This window comes from Saccopteryx leptura, chromosome 6 (genome assembly GCF_036850995.1).
Source record: "Saccopteryx leptura isolate mSacLep1 chromosome 6, mSacLep1_pri_phased_curated, whole genome shotgun sequence".
Lineage (NCBI taxonomy): Eukaryota > Metazoa > Chordata > Mammalia > Chiroptera > Emballonuridae > Saccopteryx > Saccopteryx leptura.
Window position 1 is genome coordinate 113,381,810 of NC_089508.1, and position 22,950 is coordinate 113,404,759.

Below are 22,950 nucleotides of genomic sequence, written 5' to 3' on the forward strand. Positions count from 1 at the left end.
TACTTTGGTTTGGGAGGTGGAAGTTGGTACATCTTCCTACTCCATCGCCATCTTGCCACCTAAACTGAACTTTAGTTTTTTAAAGGAATTTGTCTAATTTTATTTGTTCATTTTTGATTTTGAATTATTTTTATGGAAAGCCTTAATTATGTAAAAACTAAAATATCTAATGAGTTATTAAAAACTTATTTAATAAAAAGAAATACTGAATTGATTTTTCATAGAGTGAATTTAATATGAAATATGTTTCTGTAATAAATTCAGAGTGGAGAATTAATAATTCTCAAGGAAGACACTGAAGTTTAGAGGAATATATTTGAATGCTGTTTAATTAGAAAGCCTTTTGATGAATAGAAAGCAAAAACCTAATGAACAAAGAAAAGGTTTTAAATGAAAAAAAATATATTTGGTAATATATTCAAAATAATTGTGGCTGTGAATATAAAAATAAATGATGTAGGCTATAACATAAACAGGTACTTGACTACATTGTGTAAGTTTTGAGGCATTTTAAGCCCATAATTAGGGAATTATATAAGTAAATTTAAATATTATAAATATTCTACTTGAAAGTTTTTAAGATTATTAAGTCTCACATCTCAACTCTCAAATTAGTAATCCTGAGTTTGTAAATTTCACATCTTCTCATTTATACCATTAAGTACATTTTATATGTAATAAACCATTTCCTTTAATATCTAAGGCCTGTCCCACTTCAGATTAACATAACTGCCAATGTTTATATACTAACTGAAAGAATGCAGTAATTATGCAAAAACAGCTTCATATATCATACATATGATCAATATCATATATAAATATCATGAATATATATATATAAACATACATATTTCTATGTATTGCTACTGAAAGGTATAATACATCTATGACATGCCATAATGTAAATTTCTGAAAATTATTGTTCATATATGTTACCAGTGACTACACCATGACACAGTGTAAAACCTGTTTTGAAATCATTGACCTTCTCTTCACTTGGGCCACTGTGAAGTCAGTTGTTCTTCGCCAGCTGACAGGATCATAGTTTCCCCATATATTTTCTGAAGAATGGAAATTTATCTTCAGTTTTTGCTAAAATTATTATTTTAGAAAAGTAACAAAAAATTGTTAACACCATTTAATTTCTTGGGTAACTCTAGGGTTTAGAAATTCAGATCAGTGAATCAACCGTGTTTGATTCTTCTTTTATCAATTTATTTTTAAAATATGGACATATTATAAAAAATATTTTAAAAATGTAGAAAACATGTTTTTTTATTTTTTTAATTTTTTTTATAGAGACAGAGAGAGAGAGAGTCAGAGAGAGGGATAGATTGGAACAGACAGGCAGGAACGCAGAGAGATGAGAAACATGAATCATCATCTTCCTGCTTAGAGCTCACAGCAGCTCTGCTAAAGCCCAAATCTCCTTAAGATTTGCCTCCACTTTTCAGCTGCTCCACTTTCTCTTGCAGCTCTTCCCAGAGTCTTCTGTAGAAGTACTGTAGAGCGGCTTTACTCACCAATCCCTCTACAGGTTGCAAGCTTGTTGGGTTAGGGAAGGTGTGGTTGGGAATACAACGTTAGTGGGACCCCCTACTTCAGGTGTCGCTTGAGTAGGGATTATGGTCCCTACTCCAGAATCTAATTAATCCCTCAGCCACTGTTGGATATTCAAATTTTATTTCTCCCCAACAAGGTAAGCAGTAGGTCCAGATCAAGTGGGGCCGACAGTGTCCTCTGCAGACATTCTTACAGCTGATGAGACCGTAGTCTCAAGGAGGAAGACTGAAAGAGACCTCTCCTGGGGCTGTCTGTGCCCCCCAGAAAGTGGCTAAGCCCCTCGACCAGATCCAACAATAGGCTCACAGTGACCCACACTTTGAATGTCCATGCTCCAAGCCTCTCTCCTTTCCCCCTTTGGAGTCTATCCAGCAGGGTAGAATATCTAGCACCTAGGCCAGATGACTTTGAAGCTCCACCCTATTCAATGCACATGAGTCAATGTGCTGGTACTGATTACAGAGAGCAGAACTCACCTCAGCTGGGCCAGATGTGAGGAGCCCTTTCTGAGGATACCTCTCTAGCAAGGGTTGTTAGGTCTTGAACCAACACTCTCCTCAGCTGGCCACTGGATGTGCCAAACCTGGGCCTTCCTGGCAGAAACCTGGCACAGACCAGTGGGAGATAACGGCCCGTGACTGGCCCTCAGCAACCTTCTTGGAACTACAAGCAATCCAGAGTTTGTGGCTCCCTCTGCTGGCCCAGGTGCACATGGAAATACCACCTGCACATCTAGGCTGGCTTTTACTCACACTGAGCCTGGAGACGTGTTCAGTTAAAAGTTCAAGGTTCCCTATGTCTGTCCTTCTGCAACTTCTGTCTGCTGGCTGCTAGTTTGTCTCGGCTGCTGAATAAACTTCTGCTAGTGTCTAGAACCTGTAGCAATTCAGGGATTAGGAAGGATGTTGGGTTTTGCTCCACCCCTTGGCCCCAGATGTCAGTCTGTCCAGACTTTTTCACAGACCTCGGTAGGGTGTGGTACCAGGAGTCTGGTGGGTGTGGCCCCTGAGACCCAGAGGTGTGGTCTGCCCACCCACAGTTTCAACTGAGTCTCCTGTGAGGTGGAAGCATTGGTCTTAGGTTCAGGAGTGTGTGCGGGGGCATACCTCCAGCCTTAGCATTAAAAAACTGAGTCACTGACATGCACCCTGCTTCCTGGCCTCTCAGAATGACTCTTCACTCTGACTGGTGCAGGAGAGACTCCTGAGGGCAGAGGAGTTGGTTTTCCTCAGGTTGATGCCACTCAAAAGGGATTGCTCCACTCAAGAAAGATGGCGACTGCAGTATTGGAGAATAACTCAGCACAGGGGTTCTTGTGGCTGTCCCCCACGTGTCTCTCCCTAGGCCTCCAACTTTATACTCTCCTCACGTAACTCCAGTCCTTTCAACTCTCAGTCCTGTGGAGCCCCAGTTAAGTGGCTATAAAATGAGATTTTCTACACAGGCCCTTTAAGATGGAGCCTGTGTCTCAGAAACCTCCATCTCTTTCTCACAGACAAAACCCCAGCTCTTTTCACTGGCAAATTCTGTCTGGGTGCCTCTTGTAGGCTCTGGGGCTCTAGACTGGGGCTTCGGGCCTCTGACTGAGCCCCCAAACCTCTCAGGGTGACCCTCCCTGCAGTGAGAGTCCCTCTGGACCCTCAGCCATCACTTGCTTCTGGGAGCGGGGTAGCTCTTTCTACATCTCTGCCCTTCCTACCAGTCTCCGTGTGGCTTCTTCTGTGATCCTTGGTTATAGAGTCCTCTTCATTTATTCCAAAGTTGGTTTTTCAAGATGCTTGTTCTTAAATTAAGTTGTAATCCAATTTGGTCCTGGGAGGTGCGGTTGGAACATCCGCCTACTCAGTCGCCATCTTCTCTCTCTATGTTAGGTTATTAACGAGCTTCATGCTTTATTATGGAAAACTCCAAATATCTGAGTGACCATTTTTTTTCTGCTTTGATATCCCTAGTAGATATGAATATTAATAAATAAAACTGCTTGGATGGTTTAAAAAATACCTGTAGTAGATTCAGTGTATCGTAGCCTACAAAACCATTTCAACCTTGCTCTGCCTTACTCCCTCTGACCTAATCTTTTATACCTCCTATAATGTTCTCATCTCACCATCCTTAGACATGCTGAATGTCTGCATGCTGTTGATCCCTCCATGTAAATGTAATTTACTTAGATATTATGGCAGTTTTCTTAATACTGAGGACTCATCACCTCCAAAGGCTTTTTATGGCAAATCTCTGTGAAGCAACATCTCCTTTTCTTAGTTGGTCTTTCTTCATACCCAGTTTTTAGTTTTTTTCTTATAGCACTGAAACTATCAAAATATCTTGTATTTGAACACAACTCACTAATTATAGAAGCTTTGTCATTTCAACAGCTAAAACATTGATTTACACATGGAGTATTCCCAATAAATATGTCTTAAATATTGAGCCAATTCTTCTGTGGAGATGTCTGGATTACTAGCTATGGGATGGTTATAGTTGACCCCAAATTTCTAGTAATTTTGAAACTACTCTACAACTCCATTCCTCCTTACCCACTAAAGAAACCTTAATAAACTGTGAATTAGAATGATATTATAATTGAATTAATTTTAATATATTTAATTCCCAAACTATGACAATTTTTTACTTATAATTTTTTTAATTTAAAATATTTTTTATTTTGAACTAATTTTAGACTTATGGAAAAATTTTAAAAACAATCAGGTTCTTATATATGCCTTATCTAGCTTCTTCTTATGTTAATATCATGAAAAACAATAGTATTATCAAAATTGGGGAATAAAATTGGCACAACACTGTTAATTAAAATATACCAGTTTCTCTAGTATTGTTCTTTTTCTATTCTTGGATTCTATCTAAGAGCTCATGTTGCATTTAATTTTAATTTCTTATGCCCCTTCTTCACTTTAAAATTATAGGTATATAAGTGTGTTTTTAAATTGAATTCATTGGGGTGACACTGACTAATACAATTATATAAGTTACAGGTGTACATTTCTATAATGCATCATCTTGGTGTGGAGACCCACACCAAGTCAGGTCTCCTTCCATCACCATGTATCCCCCTGCACCCTCTAGCTCCCCACCCACTTTTCCTCTTGTAATCACCACTCTGTTGTCTGTGTCTATGAGTTTTTTATTCTTTTCCTTAATTCCTTCACCTTTTTCACCCAGCCCATCCCTTCTGATAGTTGTCAGTCTGTTTTCCAAATCTATGAGTCTATTTTGTTTGTTAGTTTATTTTGTTCATTAAATTCCACATGTAAGTGAGATCATATGGTACTTGCTTTTCTCTGACTGAATTATTTTTCTTAACATATTTCTCTCTAGGTCTTTTTTATAAATAAATTCTAGGTATACTTAATATTGTGGATACAAATCTTTTGTTAGACATGTGCTTTGAAATCAGTCTGTGGTCTTCCTATTTTTTTTCTTTCTCATTAAATATTTTGGGTTTTTTAAAATTTTTATTTTTCAATTACAGTTGACATTTGATCTTATTTTATGTTAGTTTCAGGTAGGGCAGTGTTGCCAGACATTTATATAATTTACAAAGTGCTCCTCCTGATAAGTCTAGTACCCATCTGACACCATACACAATACTACAATATTATTGACTATGTTCTCTATGCTATACCTTACTTCCCCATGACTATTTTGTAACAACCAATTTGTAATTCTCAATTCCTTCACCCTTTTGTACCCAGCCTTCCAAACTCCCTCCTACCTGGCACCATCAGTATGTTCTCTGTATCAGTAATTTTATTTTAATTTTTTGTTCATTTATTTTGTTCTTTAGATTCCACACAGAAGTGAAATCATATAGCCTTTGTCTTTCTTTGTTCAACTTATAATTTAATTGATTTCTAGTCCAATTCCACCAAGTCAGAAAGCACACTTTAAGTAATTTTAATCTTTAAAAATTACATAATTGAGACTTATGCTAAGCCTATGGTCTACTTTCTTAAATGATTTATGTGCACCACAGGAATATGCATTCCAAAGTTGTGGAGTGCCAATTAGGTTATATTTGTTAATAATAGTGCTGGTTAGACTCTGTATATATTAATATTTCCTGATTTTTGTGTCTGCTGTTCTAAGCTATTGACAGGGTTTGGTTAATGTTTATGGCTATGGCTGTGGATTTGTCTATTTTTTCTCTTTTCCCAATATTGCTTTATGTACATATTTACAATACATTATTGGTACATACAGATTTAGAATTATTTCTTCTTGGTATACTAAGTATAATATCTTCTTGATAATATGGTAGATTATCATATAAAACGTCCTTATCTCTAGTAGTACTTAAAAATTACAGCCTGCATCCTTGACTACTTCCTCAGTAAGGACATAAACAAAGAATACATTAACAATATTTGCCCTTTTTATATTTTATTTTTGTCTAGTATTTTAATTCTACATATATTTTTAAATCTGCAAGACATTATTTTGTTCTTTGAAACTATTATCATCCACTTATATTTAGCAACATGTTTCTTTTTTCTACTTTGAGTTCATTTTAGTTTGTGGTATGAGGGAATGTTTGAGATTAATATTTTCCAGAGGGATATACATTTGTTCTAGTACCATTTATTTAAACGATTGTTCTTTCACCACTAAATTTTCTTGACACTTAAAATTGAAAATCAATTGTCCTTATATATTAAGGTCTATTTCTGAACTATTTATTCTGTTCTATCGATTTATATGCCTGTCTTTATGCCAGTACCACGCTGTCTTAATTACTGTAGCTTATAAGAAGTCCTGAAATCAGGAAAAGTAACTCCTTCAACTGTGTTCATCTCTTTCAAAGTTGTTTTGAATATTTTAGCTTCTTTCTATTTCCACTTAAATTTTAGAATCATCTTGTTTATTTTCACAAAAAGTCTGATAAGATTTTGAGTGGAGTTTTGTTTAAATTTGTAGATCTTTAAATTTAAATTTGAGGAGACTGATATTAAAGTTAAGGAACTAAAGCTGATTGATATTGGCAATGTATCTGAATCAAGAAATGAAAACCTGATCCTTTCCATTATGATTTTACTCCTTTGTCACATGTAGTATTCACTTTATGAACAGTTTGACAGCACATGGAAGATTTTTCAAAACTATTTTTTATTTAGATTTATCACCCTTTGAGATTCTGCTTTGAGTCTTTTTGTGAATATATGTGTTTATCAGAGCAGCACAGGAAGCTGGTCATTTTTTAATAGACATTCTGGAGTCCTACTTATAAAGAAATTTCCTCTCTGGGGCAAAGAAGCTAGTTGTATATTGCTCCTGGAGATCCAAGGGTTTCTTTTTCAATGGGCCATAGCGGGTATATTTGTGTGTAAGAATCACAAATGGAAATACCTACTGAGATTAATTCGGTAACATAAATATGTGACTCTCTCTAATAGTGTGAAAATAAGAACTGCTGAGGCTTGCTGTACATCTCTACTTTTCAGAAAACAATGAATCATCTATTATTGCCAGAGTTCAACATTTGACCCTCCTGGACTATCATTTTGATATTTTCTACAGTTTCCTCAAGGGGGATGTATGGTACTTACAATAAAATTTCTAGTCATATGTGACTTCAAATATTGAGATAAAGAGTAAACAAAGTTTCTATGAAAGTTTTGTTGAATGAAAATAATTAGAATTAATAGATTGAGAATTCCAGGGCTAATTCCAGCCTTAAAGGCCCGTTTTTATAATATAGATGAGTATGATGTAGAGAACATTTTTACCCAGGAATCTACTTGATAGAAAACAATGTCCTTGTTTGTAGCTTCTAACTGCCATGGAAATTTGGTTGTCCAGCTATAGAAAGTAGCACAATAACTTTAGTCTGTGATTTTAATTTTACAGTGATAAAATATAATTTCTATGTAAGTTCTAATTTAGAGTTATCATATCTAGTTTTTTCCCCTATATTAAGAAATAAGCCTATACATTTTTTAAAAATGTCAAATTGTGTTCTTGAGTTAAAGTCATCAATTTTTTGGTCTACATGTCTAATTTATTTTAGGTTTAAAATTAATTTTATGTGGTATTCTTGAAATATTTCCCAGGAACAATTTATTTTTCTTTTTTTCTTTTTGGCTTTAGTGTAATGGCTTTGCTATTTGAATGAGATATGAATGGTGTTTACTGCACCCTTTGCTTAGTTTGCTAGTGGATATATATGTAAATATAGGTATATTTTAATTCTTAGGTGTTACTGATTTTTTGGACTATTGTCTCTCATCAATTGCAATCTGTACTTTCATCATGAAAGACTTTTCCATGTTAGCATTGTTGGTATTGGAAGATGGTAGTTTTTAAATTTATTTCTGTGGATCTTATGGCTCTCTCATCTTCATAGTGTAATTAAGACCTAGTTGAAATAACTGACATCTACGCATAAGATATTAACAACTTTCTGCTAGAGATAGAGGTTACAAGCAAGGCTCCTTCTCTAACTTTGTTGATATTTGTAGGGAGAAGTTAAGGTAGACAGTGATTATGAAATAAAGTAAAAATTATTGTCAAAATAGAGACGCACAATACTTCTGTGGAGAGTGCATTCAAGAGGGAAATCAACAGCACCTGCAATAACACAGAAGGAAGATAATATCTCCAAAGCCTGGCTCTGTCTGGTTGACGAGAACAATAATTGGTTTAAGTGGGGAAAGGGGCACAATAAACCTGGGAAGGTATACTGAGACTATATTGTGGAAGATTTAAATGATAGATCATAAGTCTGCTTATTTATTAATGTTAGAATATTAAACTACTTTTGGAGAGATATTTTCTATTCAACAATGTCTTGTTTTTAATAAAATATAATTTCTAAGGTAAAATATATTTATCCCACATGCTTATTCATACTAAACTAATAACTGTATCAATTTGGATTGAATATTTGTTTCCTCATCCTGTTGAGTGACAAAATCTTTATACCATTTTGTAGATAGTGTTTCTGAAATGACATTGGTTTGTGTTCCTGAGACTGATGTAAATTCAAAAGCATATAATGTAATAAGTCTAAAAATAATAATTATGCTTTTCAGACTTCCTCTCAATACTGAAGATGTAGGCTAGTATATATTGTTATCCATAAGTTAATAATAAATTATAATTAGATTCAAAAAGTGAGTGCGAATTGGAAGGTTTTTTTACTGATATCTGAAAATACATATTTTAAAAAGGTCCAATTTCATAAGTAAAATGCAAATTCTACTTAAGGTTATGGTTATTATTGTAATGGAAAATGTTGCCATTGGTAATACATAGTGACAGATGTATATATTTTCTTTATAAAAAGGCAATTTTAAAAGTTTAAATATAGCCCTGGCCGGTTGGCTCAGCGGTAGAGCATCGGCCTGGCGTGCGGGGGACCTGGGTTCGATTCCCAGCCAGGTCACATAGGAGAAGCGCCCATTTGCTTCTCCACCCCTCCCTCCTTCCTCTCTGTCTCTCTCTTCCTCTCCCGCAGCCAAGGCTCCATTGGAGCAAAGATGGCCCGGGTGCTGGGGATGGCTCCTTGGCCTCTGCCCCAGGCGCTAGAGTGGCTCTGGTCTCGGCAGAGCGACGCCCCGGAGGGGCAGAGCATCGCCCCCTGGTGGGCAGAGCATCGCCCCTGGTGGGCGTGCCGGGTGGATCCCGGTCGGGCGCATGTGGGAGTCTGTCTGATTGTCTCTCCCCGTTTCCAGCTTCAGAAAAATACAAAAAAAAAAAGTTTAAATATAAGTGTTAAAAATAATTCTGTGAATGTTAAAGAACTATGTACTTAAATTTTACAAACTATACATATTTACACTATTTCTCTAGAACTTTTGTAAAGATTTTATGATATCATATTGTGTATTGTAATTATACCATCTAATGATAAGACAACATATTTACATCAATTACATAATTGATTATAATTAGACTAATTAGACTAATTATGTAATTAGACAATAATCAACTAAAAATATGTTTTATAAATCATGGAAATTCACATGCAAAAACCTTCCAACATTACAGAACAATAAATGTATGTGAATAACAAAATAAATTAAAATCATGTGATAGAACAGTTCTAAATGGTAAAGTATAAATCATTGTAAATATATAATATCTATATGTATCTGTAGATGTATACACGTGCCATTTGATAGCATAACTTTGGGAGCTGTTTAGTGAGAGGAAAAGGGTCAGCTTGAATGTCTTCATCATTTTTTGAATGTGGTGAATTAATTAAGTGGGTAAGGTTCAAACTGTTCCATAACTCTGCCTGTTTTCTACATTCCTTCAATATGCTGTGTGGTATTAGCCGCTCTGCCTCTCTGACATGCTACACAGATTTCATTTTTCTTATTACCCTAGATGACTATAGTGTAGGTTCACACATCTTGGTATTTTTTTTTCCCTGATTACAAGATGTAAATCATCTTAGCTCACCTGAAACAACTCTCCAATCCCGTGCCAGGTGAACCACTGGGAAACTGTGCACCTAGACTTCACAGTAAAAATTGTCCTTTCCTTCTCATGTGCCCATTTTGTCGCATTGTTCCACATGAGAATTAACTGGTTTGTGCTAACGATTATATTTATTGGGCCATACTTATTGGTGTTTATAAAATCTCAAGATTGGCCCTGGCCGGTTGGCTCAGCGGTAGAGCGTCAGCCTAGCGTGCGGAGGACCCGGGTTTGATTCCCGGCCAGGGCACAGAGGAGAAGTGCCCATTTGCTTCTCCACCCCTCCGCCGGGCTTTCATCTCTGTCTCTCTCCTCCCCTCCTGCAGCCAAGGCTCCATTGGAGCAAAGATGGCCCGGGCGCTGGGGATGGCTCTGTGGCCTCTGCCTCAGGCACTAGAGTGGCTCTGGTCGCAACATGGCGACACCCCGGAGGGGCAGAGCATCGCCCCCTGGTGGGCAGAGCGTCGCCCCTGGTGGGCGTGCTGGGTGGATCCCGGTCGGGCGCATGCGGGAGTCTGTCTGACTGTCTCTCCCCATTTCCAGCTTCAGAAAAATGAAAAAAAAAAAAAAAAAAATCTCAAGATTACTACTCAATTTATATTCTTTATATTTGAATAGCATAAACACCATCAGCATTTCTGACCCAATCTAGAGATTTGTCAGGAATTGGTGTACAATTGCTAAAGGAAACTATGACAATAAGTCAGATAAATACCACTAAGAGTGTCTTAATAGAAGATTGCCAACTAAAATTTTTACAGTTGATAAAAAATGAAATGCAAAACAATCAAGAAGTGACTGAAATATTATATTTATAATCAATTATTTTTACAAAAGCTCCTGTTAAAATAACATGGTAATCTTATGTGCTAGAAATAAGCAGAGAACTATAGAGGCATAAAAAAGATTTATTGAATTTTAACAAAAGAGCATCATTGATATTATTAGTAGGTGCTGTTTCCCTGGAGTTTTGAAATAGTATTCAGAAAATATGGATTAAAAATAATTTGTCAGTGGAAACATAAACAAGAAATACTGGTAGAATACAAATAACTCCACGGACTAAAGAGACTGTCATAAAATATTTATCCAAATGACTTTGTTTATTCTTTGAATATATTTGAGAATTATTATTACTGTATGAATGTTTTAAAAATATCAACTGTATACATTAACCTCTTCTGAGTTTGTATCAGGTGTCCAATGGACAGGAAGCTCCAGAGAAATATGTAAAGCAAAGGCCTGAGTGTTCAGAGATGGGCAGTTATAGTACTTCTAATTGAAAAAAGTATTTACTTAATAAGTGTCTGTTCTACACTGTCCTATCTAGGTGCTTGGAACTTAATGCTAAGAATGAAACAGACATGATGCTTGTCTGCCCTTTGGGTACTTAAAGGCAAGGCAAGAAGTTGGCAGGAAATAAATTCACTACCAAAATAAATGGAAAAATGAGAATATGTTATACAGAGTTATTGCAGATTTCATGAAAAGAGATTACTCCTCCTCCAGAAAATGAGGAAAGGCTTACCTGTGGAAAGTAAGGAGTGTTGGGAGCTAAGAATGAGTTGAAATTGATTAGGCACAGAGCCATAAAGAGCTACTTATGTACAAATCATCTGTGGCAGAAGGAAGCCAGATGTGTGCAAGGCAAGAAGATGAGACTGGGGAAGAAAGGGGAATGCAGATTGTGTTGGGTCCACAGTCATGTCAATAGCTGTTGTATTTATTTTTAAGAAAACTAGTGAGCCATGTGATTTAAACAGAGAAGTGACATAGTTAGATTTGTATATTATCCTCCTGGTTTTTTATTAGGTCTTGCTTTCTTAAACTATACTAAGCAAGATTTTTCTGCTGACTATAGCATTTAGAGCTCAGATTATATTTAAAAATAAATTTAAGAATATGTCAAGATTAAACATGCTTGAAGATCAATGAAAGGATCTAACTGAGAGACATACTGAGTATACAAATAAAAAGTAGGAATTGAAAAATGGAGATTTCTGTTATTAAAGAAAGAACAGTAGATTTAGAGGAGTACTCTTTAAGTTCAATTTAGAATATGTTGAGTTTTAGGTTCTGTGACACATCAGAATAAATATATTGAAGTAAACATTCGTATATGCATCTGAAACATTCAGTATATGCATCTGAAACAAGAATCTTGAAGTAGGGATACAGAGTTGGTGTAGTGGTGGGAGGAATAGAGCTCATAATAGAAATTCATCAGCAAAGCTAAAGTCATCAAGAGGAAGTTCATAGTGAGGATACTTATGAAATAAACAGAATTTCAGAAAATACCACCAGTTAATTGTTGAGAGGAGAAAGTAAATCAATGAAATCTAAGCAGTAACACAGAGGAAGGAGGAGTAGAATATATCACTTCACTTGAAACTTACCTCAGTCAACTGGTTCTAGTCTAACATTCTCTTTCAACTAGGTTTTCTAACTACTCATACTTTTCTAGGCAGTATATGTAGTTAATTTAAATGATCACACAGTTATACACTGAAAACTTGTTTTAAATATAAGTTCTAGAAACACACACACTGACTCTGTGAATATTAGTGAGGGGTGCATTTATAACTGTTGTAGAGAAAAAAATACAATGTCATTTTAAAATAAAAATTGACAAGGTTGTTGCTTACACCAAAGAGGAAAATGCTAACTATATGACTGAGTTAAGACTGAATTTTGATGGTGAATGAAAGGAATTATGGCCACATGCCCATACATACTGAAGAAAAGGTTCACTTAATCTGTTTGGAAACCTCTGTGTGCTTGCCTGCCTTGTATAAGCAGGCTTTTTTTAAAAAAATATTTATTTATGTATGTATGTATGTATGTAAATGAACAGATTGTCTTTATGCATCCTCACTAAATATTCTGATCCTTTTATCGAATATATGCTATTGTTGAAATTTTTAAGATTTGAGGGATGTTACTGAAGTAAAAGAAACATATGGTTTTGGACAGATGTTATCTGGAAAAAAATTAACATTTTGAAAATTTCTATACAAAATATGATGTCATTGGGGTACTGCTATACCATCTTCGTGACTAAGTTATTTAAGAGAGGAACTTATTTTGAGAAGATGCATACACTTGGAAGATAAAGAATTCCCTAATATAAATTGGGCAGAAGTGGTTATTTTTTCTTTCTGTTGTTCTTTGTTCTTGAACAATTTCAGTGTTTTTTTTCATGGTTTTCTGGCTAATCAAGAGTTTGCATGATATTTCTGGTCATTTGCGTTATTTGAATCTACCTATATTGCAGGTGTACCTGGGACACCTAGACCTTGAAGTCCTGAATGTAAAATAACAGGAACAATAATAATATAGCTACAGTCATGAATACTTCTTTATGCAGTTTTAGATTGATCACCTGTCACTCCTCCATATTTATAAAATATTTACTTATACATATATAAATTTAATTATCTATCATTAGATTGACCTCATTAACTTTGTTTTACCAACGTTGTTTCATTGATCGGCTTTTCTTTGGAATCCTTTTCTTTCATAACATTTTATGTTGAAGTCTGCATAGATTTCAGTGTTTGTTGAATAAATTCCACTATTGAGTACACTGTTCTGATCTTTGCATAATAATTTGCATAACTACTACCAAAAATAGATTTTGCCCCTCTGGGAAGTTAGTTTGCAAAGAAAATATTACGAATTTTCATTGTAGTCTGTAAGTTTTTATCTCTACTCATACTACATTATTATTTTTAAATGCAATGTTTTTGTTTTTTTTAATTAGGGCATTTTCCTTTAAAAACAAGATAATTTACCATATTCTGCTAATATGATTTAATACAATTTAATGACATCATTCTTTCTTTCATTTTGGTTACTATTGACGTTTTCTAATGACCTTTTTACATTTTTAGGGTGAAACAAAGATTTTAAAACTAAAGAATCTTCGACCTCAGGACTATGCTAATTATAGCTGCATTGCTTCGGTGAGGAATGTATGTAATATTCCTGATAAGATGGTTTCATTTAAACTTTCCAATAAAACAGGTAAGGAACTATTTCTGAGAGTTTTATGTTTATTTTCTACACTTAATTTTTAACAGCTCTAATTTTCTTATAGACAAAGTAAATAAATAAAATCTTTAAAAATACATATAAAATATTAGAGGACCTAAGACTTATGAAAGTTAATCATCTCATTACTTGAAACAGCATAAATAAAATATTGAGAAATAAAAATTAGTGATTAACATATAAGAACTGAATGTGATTATATTGTTCTTTTGGCATGAAATATTTTATGAATTATGATAACTAATTTTACATCATAACTAATTTTGTATCTTCAATGGGTTGTTTTGAGAATAAACTAAATCAAAATAAACAAAAAATTTTTTAAAGACTAAGAGGTACAATAATATATTTAATATTTTTAGCTAATGAAGGGTGGGAACAAGATTGATCTTAATGTTTGAAGAGTAATCTTAAAAAGGAAACTGACTAACTATTCACAATTTCAATAGAGATGGAGAAAAGGAACTTAAATCTCAGCCAGAGTGTTTTATTAAGAATAAGTAAGGGCTTCTTATCTTAAATTCAAAGGAGAAGATTAACACAAGAGGTGAAAGACTTTTCAGTTTCTGAGGTTTTTAAAAGCAGCTGAGTGATTTATTTGTTAGCTGGATTTCAACAACTGACAACTCAAAAAGCAGAGGCTTCAGTACCTGTTCTATCGGGAGCACAGGAGCATTCTCCGCTTTCTGTTATTCTTCATTTTTCAAGCTAACGTATGGTGTATCTAGAGCAAATGAAATAATCTATTATTCTCTTTTACGAATAATCTCACAAAAAATTTGGATTGATGTTGATGACAAAGTGAGCATTAGAACAATGGTACATAATTGGTTTTAAAAATAAAAGCTAATGCCTTGTTTGACTCTTCATGTACCTGGAGTTTTACATATTCAAGCCAGATTTGTTTAGGCATCTCTCCCATCCAGCGGTGCTCAAAGTGGGAATGGTTTGTGCATTTCAAATAGGTGAAATCATTGAGGTAACTCTCAAAGAGCACCAGGAATAAGTTAAGCTTTCAGCATCTTCATGTCAACATGTCTACAAACTGACAAATCAGTACATACATTCTAGTTCATTGCTTTTCTAACACTGGAAGATCATGAGTCACCGTTGCCGTAATCACTGTGAAAGCCAGGTGCTCTTTATAGTTTTTATTCTTGTAAATCTCAATGATATAAAATCCCCATGTTTTTAACTCTTGATGTGCAAAATGTCAAGGAGACTGTGTGACTTATTGATGGGGAGAATAGTCTATTATAAATATGGTTTGATCAGTCTGTCAAGATGTTTATAAAAATGCAACTTTGGAAATAAATTTTGTAGTGGAGATCAAATAATTGAATAACAAATGCATTTTTGGTACAGACAAAATTTCATTTTAACATCTCTGTAGTCAAATACACTTTTTAATTACAATAAATTTCTTAACATGTACAATGCCCATAAAGATAGAAACAATGTCTACTGTGAGTGAGGATTTCTCAAAGTTTCACAGCTGATCAATTACAACGCGGAATATGATTTCCCGGACTTTTCCCGTACTGCTGAATTAGACTTTCTGGGGAATGACCTAGAAATGTATACAGTTCAAACAAGTATAAATAAATGCTTTAGAAAGCAAATGTTGTCTTTATTACAAGGCTGTTTTATTTGAAGCCATGCCATTTTGTGAAAGAAACTTTGGTTAATGGAAATCTATTTTTTAGAACTGCTTGGAAAAGCAATATCTGGGTGTCGCTTTAAAGTCAGTGTCACCTATAGATTTACCAATAATGTGTTTTCTTAACTTTCTACTATGAGTTGGCATTATGGTAGAACTTGTCATTTTATAGCTGCCATGGAGTATCTAATCATTTGTTGGCTTCTGTTGATTACAAAAAATCTACTGCCACAGAATGCCATTATTTATCATGCCTAATCTAGCTGTCTTAGACCTCATTATAAAATTCACAGAATTTCATTATAAAGTATTTATCATAAACATAACGTCTTATGATAATTTATTTCTTGTCATGCATACCCTCTGACTAATTGACATAATGTTGTAACAGTGTCCAAAAGTTGGTTTGGTTGTTTTTTCCTTTGGAAGAAAAAGAGTATTAGGTCTTGATTGGTAAATTCTAAATGTAGCAGTATTTTTCATAATTTATCCAAATAAATCTGTTATAATTTACAAATTTAGAATATTAGTAAATATAGGTACATTTTTAAATTATTATAATTATGGTATATTGATTATAAACTATTTTAAATTTCTCTAATTATGTGTATTTTTAACATGAGGAGACAGGAATTATGATAAAATTAACTTAATTTATTTAATCATATTTAAAACACTTTAGATACTGATGTCTTGTGATTTCGAAGGCAAATAAGAATTAACTAGGCTTCCTATCTTAGGGTGAAACATATTTTGTACTTGCTTGAGAGATTATGATAAATTCTATACAGAAATAGGACAGGTGGGGTTAATTTTACTTAATTACATAGGTTGTTTACTTCAGTCTGCACACACTTAACATTTATAAAAATTAATGAGTCTTTCTTAAATATGCATTACATCTAGGAACCAAGTTTGCAAAAGTATTCTTGGCTCTAGAAATAGGGGAAACTTATACTCCCTCTTATTCTTCATTCCATTCTCTTGTCTTTCTCTCTTCTTTTGTTCCTTTCAGTATGTCAGTAAATTACTGTGAAAAATGATAGAGGTTAAGGAAATATTTCTGTTTCCTATATTAGATAGTTATTTTCTGTGCTTATTATTTTATATAATTCATAGGTTAGTGGTAGGAAATGCCTAGTAATTACTGTGAGCCTCAGGTTTGCATGCTATGTAGCTCTCTTTTATATTTACAGGAGTCTAGTTAACTCATCTAAATGTTATTAAAAATAAAACAATATTTCAGTTATAAGCATTTTAAGGGAATACCTGTGGATAATAGGAATAGTATGGACACTGACACTTCCTGTTGTGAAATGGCAGGCCCATTGTCAGAGATAGCCAATTTAAGTGCAAAAGGAAGTATAATCGTGTTTGCTGTCATCTGCACTTGGATAATAACCTCTTGCATTTTTCTTAGCCTTACAAATATATAAGCTGTTTTCAGCATTCAAACAATCAGTAGCATCATGTGTTAGAATCTAGATGTGTATTTTTTACCAACAATCATAGCTTTAAAAAAAGACTAAGTTTTTGAGAAATACATAGTAAAATACAATGACTTCCTGCATATCCTACCATATTGGGCTACCATAACAGAATACCACAGACTAGATGGCTTAAATAACAGCTTTTTATTTTCTAAGACTCTGAAGATTAGAAGTCCAGGGTCTAGGTTCTATCAGGGTCGATTTATGGTGAGGTCTCTCTTTCTTGACTTGTAGACAGCTGCCTTTCGCTGTGGCTTTTCCTTTTTGTTTTCTGGAGTGAGAGATTGAACATGCCTTGTGCCTTTTCCACCTCTCGTAATGACAACAGTCATATCGAATTGAATTTCCATGCTTAGGACATTATTAACCTTACTTGCCTCTGTAAAGACCCTATACCCAGATATCATAATAATAAGGGTTATAGCTTCAACATATGAATTTCAGAAGGACACAATTGAGTCCATAACACTTTCAAATGAATGAAAAGGGTTCCTTTTAACATTTTTAGATATAAGTTTATAATATATGTTAAAGAAAGAAAATGAGTCAGCCATTTAAAGAAAAGAGCTTATTGTTCAGTACACTATCAATTTAAAGTGGAACCTCGGCCCTGGCTGGTTGGCTCAGTGGTAGAGCGTTGGCCTGGCATACAGGACTCCTGGGTTCGATTCCTGGCCAGGGCACACAGGAGAGGCGCCCATCTGCTTCTCCACCCCTCTCCCTCTCTTTCCTTTCTGTCTCTCTCTTCCCCTCCCGCAGCCAAGGCTCCATTGGAGCAAAGTTTGCCGGGGCACTGAGGATGGCTCTGTGGCCTCTGCCTCAGGCACTAGAATGGCTCTGATTGCGGCAGAGCGACGCCCCAGATGGGCAGAGCATCGCCCCCTGGTGGGCATGCTGGGTGGATCCTGGTCGGGTACATGCGGAAGTCTGTCTGACTGCCTCCCCATTTCCAGCTTCAGAAAAATACAAAAAAAAAAAAAAAAAAAAGAAATAAAGTGGAACCTCTACTCAGAGATTTTGTGGCCCTAAAATCTTAGCTTTGAGGAAATAGGAGAAAGCAGTTATAAGGGATGAAGACAAGATAAAATTTTAGTGAAAGCCAAACATCACTTCTGTAATAGTATCATCATATATTTTTAAAACCATAGTCAAAAAGTCAAAATATTAATATGCAGACATGGATGATGTATCAGTGAACTTGTGTGTTCTTTTCCTGATTTATTTTTTTCATAATATAGAAGTTAAAATGTGAAAAAAAGAAGAAAAAACCAGAAAATTCTCATTTTTTTCATACAAACTAAGATACTCGGCATATAAAGACCTTAATAGATTTTTGTTAATAGATAATGCAGATTTCCTAAGCAATAGTATTTACAACTGCAAAAACCAACCAAATACAACAAATAGTATTCGAATGTTGTTGATATGCTATCTTCAGAGAAGATGTTTCCGGTAACTCTTTTGCATGAAATTTGAAACTCAAAAATCTAAGGTTCAAATTTTGTTTCTCCAAATCTGAAGATGTTACTTCGCTTCCCTAATTTTCTTTCCCTCCCTACAATGGGGATAACACAAGATCCACATTATTTGGTTTTGTAAGCTATTAAGTGAAGAACTTTTAAAAACAGTATTAGCACATACTAAATACAATAAGGAATAGTTGTAATTGGGTTGTTAACCTGATCAGAGAAAGAAGGGATAAAATTGGTATCAGTAATCATGATGAGGTAATGACAAAAATCCTATAATTTTTCTTAGATATGGCATATAGCTCCAACCATCAATAACTTTCTTTAAATATATTTATTATCATTTTCTGAGTTAATTTTATCAATGATTAAATTAAATATTAATATTTCTCAGAAGAATCTATTAAACTTAAAATATATTTTAGTGTAATTTAATCTAGACTATTATTGGAAAAAATGTTTAACAGAAATAAACTATTATTTTGTGAAATTAATTGTAGGTAAGAAAAATTAATGAAATTTGCATTAATTAAATATGCAACAGATCCTTTATCTGAGTACTCTATGCATGCTCTAGTCTCATTAATGTGACTTTAGATATGTGAAAATATATGTGATGACTATGTTGTGATCTGGAGACAGAGGCAATGATCATTATGGAGTTTTAACTTTAGTCTTCCTGAGATTGTTTCCAGAGCAACAAGGTGACCCAGATTTTTCAGAGTCCTATTACCATAGTAACAGGAGGTTTGTATGTTGATGTAATCTCCCCACACCTGTGCATTTTCTTGTCCCAGAGTTGAAGTTATAAAGATTCATTATATCCAAGGCTATCTTGGACTATGGGATCTTATATAAAATATTCCTCATAAACTCTTAACTCTTCCAGAAGAATTCATAACTCAGAGTAAACAGCTAATGCAGAAAATAAAAAGACATTTTTAAACAAATGAAAAGCAACACTATTATATTTATTGAAAGGGACATAAATTATTGAAATTTTATCTCACAACTTAACACAAATATTTTGGAGCACATCAAATAGTTTGTTTTTTATAAGTTTTTTTTCTTTTTTTTTTAGAAAGAAGGAAGGGGAAAAGGAAAAGGAGAAAGAAGCATCAACTCATTGTTCTACTTAGTTGTACCATTTATAAGTTATTCTTAATATATTAGACTACTTATAATTGAATAATTTAGAAGTTTTCATAAGAATACAAAAATGCAAGCTATGTATTTTATATTGTTTCAGAGGGTTGAGTGAGGGTATGCTAAAATAAAATAATAAGATTTTTTTATGCTCCCAACATTATTGGATTTTTAATTTTAAACTTCTAGACTATAGATTTGTAGACTATGGTTTAGTACTTTTCAAAGTTCTGTTATCCTTTTAAACTTTTAAAACTACTGAGAATCGTGCTATTATAGATAATTTAGTTGCTAGAAATGTATTTTAGACTTCTTTCATGGTTTTTAAACTTGTCACTCTAATTTATGGTATTGAATATCCCCTTTATTATTCACTGATAAATTTGATTTTATAGAATTATGGCACTTATGATGAAGAATAATTTCCACAATTTTATGTAGCTAATCTCATTACTTATGAAGGGTAATCGTTAGGGATTCCAACAATCCTGGGATGTCCTGGACTTAATGAAAGTCCCACATCCTGGGAAATCCTATAAACCCAGGCAAACCAGTATATTTGGTCACCCAATAATTTAATCCACCATACAGTTTTCCTCCATAGTAAGATACTAGTGTTAACGTCAATAGTCAATGTTTGTGGACAAGTCCTGCTGGGGGTGAGGACGATGGAGACGCAAAGACCCGACTCCGGGGACCAGGTTCAGTGACGCAGATCCACTATATTCAGGAAGTAAGCTAGCTTATATACATGAGTTCAGCCTATAGGATGTTACAGTGTGTTCCTCAAAGCCAATGGCTGAAAAGGTCAGGGAGCTGCATGGTTGGCGCTGAGTCACTTCCTTATAGTGGGTGAGCTTCCTTCCAAGGTGTGCCCAGGAGGCTTCTGGGGCTGGAGTATTCTCACAGCATTGCATCCGCCACAGCTGCTAGGAATGTGCTCTGCACTCCACCCACAAATGGTACACAGACAATCTTAAGCATCTCTACATAAAAAAGCATCAGTGAGAAAGACCTGGGTGTGGCTTTTGGTTTGCCGCACTGTACAGTGGTGTGACTGGTTATTGCAACTCTTTGAAAGTGTTTTTCTGCTAAATCATGTTGATAATATGCTTTGAAGTGGGCTTCAGATTGATTGGAAGAAAAAATTTACTCTTAAAATTTTATTTTATTTAGTCAAATAACACCAACAACAAAAACTTAAATGAAATGTGCTACCCAGAAGTAGGTTCAGTCTACACTTCCAGAGCCACTCTGGAGCTCCAGGGTCCATGCGGGCAAGGCTTAGGTTTACAGAATCTGAGAAGATTAATATCTTGTTCTATTTTCCTTTTATATAATGGACTTACATTAGTATTCAAAATATAAATAAAGCAAAAAAATAATTTCTGGACCTAATGCACCTCTTTGAGGGAAACTGTAAATATTATACTCTCTCTATTTCTTATACACAAAGTCACTAGCCAGGAAGCTGTAATCTTACTCAAGAGAACATACAGCCCTGGTCACTCTTCTCTCTCAAGCTCTAAGACATTTAAGAACACCAATTTCCCCAAAGAACACGTATAATACCTCATTATACCTGTTGTGAAGATGAAATGAAAGTGTATTAAAAGTACCTGGCAAATAGTACGCTTTTAGTTTTATGGTAGTGGTTGATGTTAGATTTAAAAAATAGCCTTTGTGAAGAAAGCAATGAAAATCTCATTTAGTTCTTTGTTTTTATTTTTTTCATTTTTATTTAGTTGAAAGTATAAATGGTAGACTCCATTAGTTTGAACTTTTCAACCAAAATATTAAATCACAACTAAATTCCAAAATTTTCTCAATAGTTGTAGAAATAAGTAAATATCAATATTCTATATTCATTAAATGCAAAACATTACATGCATTGATATATAAATATACATATTTATATTAGTAGTGTGTATGTATATAACACTAGTTCTGATGATTTTATAAAGTTTTTATATCTTATATTGATTACCATAATGAAGAAATCTAAACAATTTATATCCTTATGTGTTTTTAAATTTATACATACTGATCAGATCCAGGTAAATGTAAATTTAAAAACAATTATTAGAGGCCCTAGCTGGTTGGCATTGGTATGGCATGCCAACATCTCAAGTTCAATTCCTAGTCAAGGGCACACAAGAGTAGTGACTATCTGCTTCTCTTCCCCTCCCTCTCCCCCTTCTCTTTCTCTTTCCCTCCACAGCCAGTGGCTCCATTGGTTCGAGCATTGACCCCAGGTGCTGAGGATAGTTTAACTGATTTCAGCATCAGCTCCAGACAGAGGTTGCTGAGTAGATCCCGGCTGGGGCACATGCAGGAATCTCTCTATTGCCCCTCCTCTCACTTAAAAAAAATTATTAGAAAATAGGAGTTGATTATTATCTCATCAAATAACATTTGTCAAATACATTTTTCAATTTAAAAAACAGGCAAAATGTAAACAGCTTTCTTTTGGGTGCTCTGTAAATGTATGTTTTCCCCTCTTATTCTGGTAATTTGAACTGAACATATTATTGTTACAACCTCATGCGAAAATATTTGTGTTTTCAAGGCATCCTCTGACCTTAGTCACACCACTCATAGGTTATAACACCTTGTGGTGTGGCTAAGATCAGTTTCATGGTCACTGATAATATCATAGAGTCATGTGAGCTGCCAGTAGCCACAATTTAAAGGATTGTGAGGGATTTTAATTAAGTTTGAAGAAAAGGGAGTCCTTGTAGTGGTCTGTCTAGTAGGAGTAAGGGATCTAGTGTATTGTTACAGGGACTAGGAGGAGAGAGGAAATTGGTAGGTTGGGAAATAATGGAGAGACTGTGTATCAAAAATGCATCAATCTTTAGACTGTCAATCCAGATGCAGCATGTACTTTTGCTTTGCTGTTGTCACAGCTATTTCTAAAGCATCACAGAGATTTCAATTATTCCCTCAAAATCCAAAAAAAAAAAAAAAAGTATTTTCTGCAAAGTCTGTTCTAAGAGCCACTTTTACCCCCACATAATAACATACTTTTCTTGATTTACTTGCTATTGTTCTATTACAATAGAAAATAGGTATGTCCAATTGTTCTTTAAAATGTTTCTACTTGTTTTGAACAGCATTTCTTTAT

The 22,950-nt window shown here is 34.4% G+C and overlaps 1 protein-coding gene across 1 annotated transcript in view; it reads left to right on the forward strand.

Moving 5' to 3' along the window:
- The window catches only part of MDGA2 (MAM domain containing glycosylphosphatidylinositol anchor 2), a 1,032,651-nt gene that overhangs the window by 661,584 nt on the left and 348,117 nt on the right, over positions 1 to 22,950 (forward strand). The window contains exon 5 of the mRNA XM_066342601.1: positions 13,899 to 14,031. Within this exon, the coding sequence (XP_066198698.1) occupies positions 13,899 to 14,031 (133 nt within the window). The remainder of the gene's footprint in view (positions 1 to 13,898; positions 14,032 to 22,950) is intronic.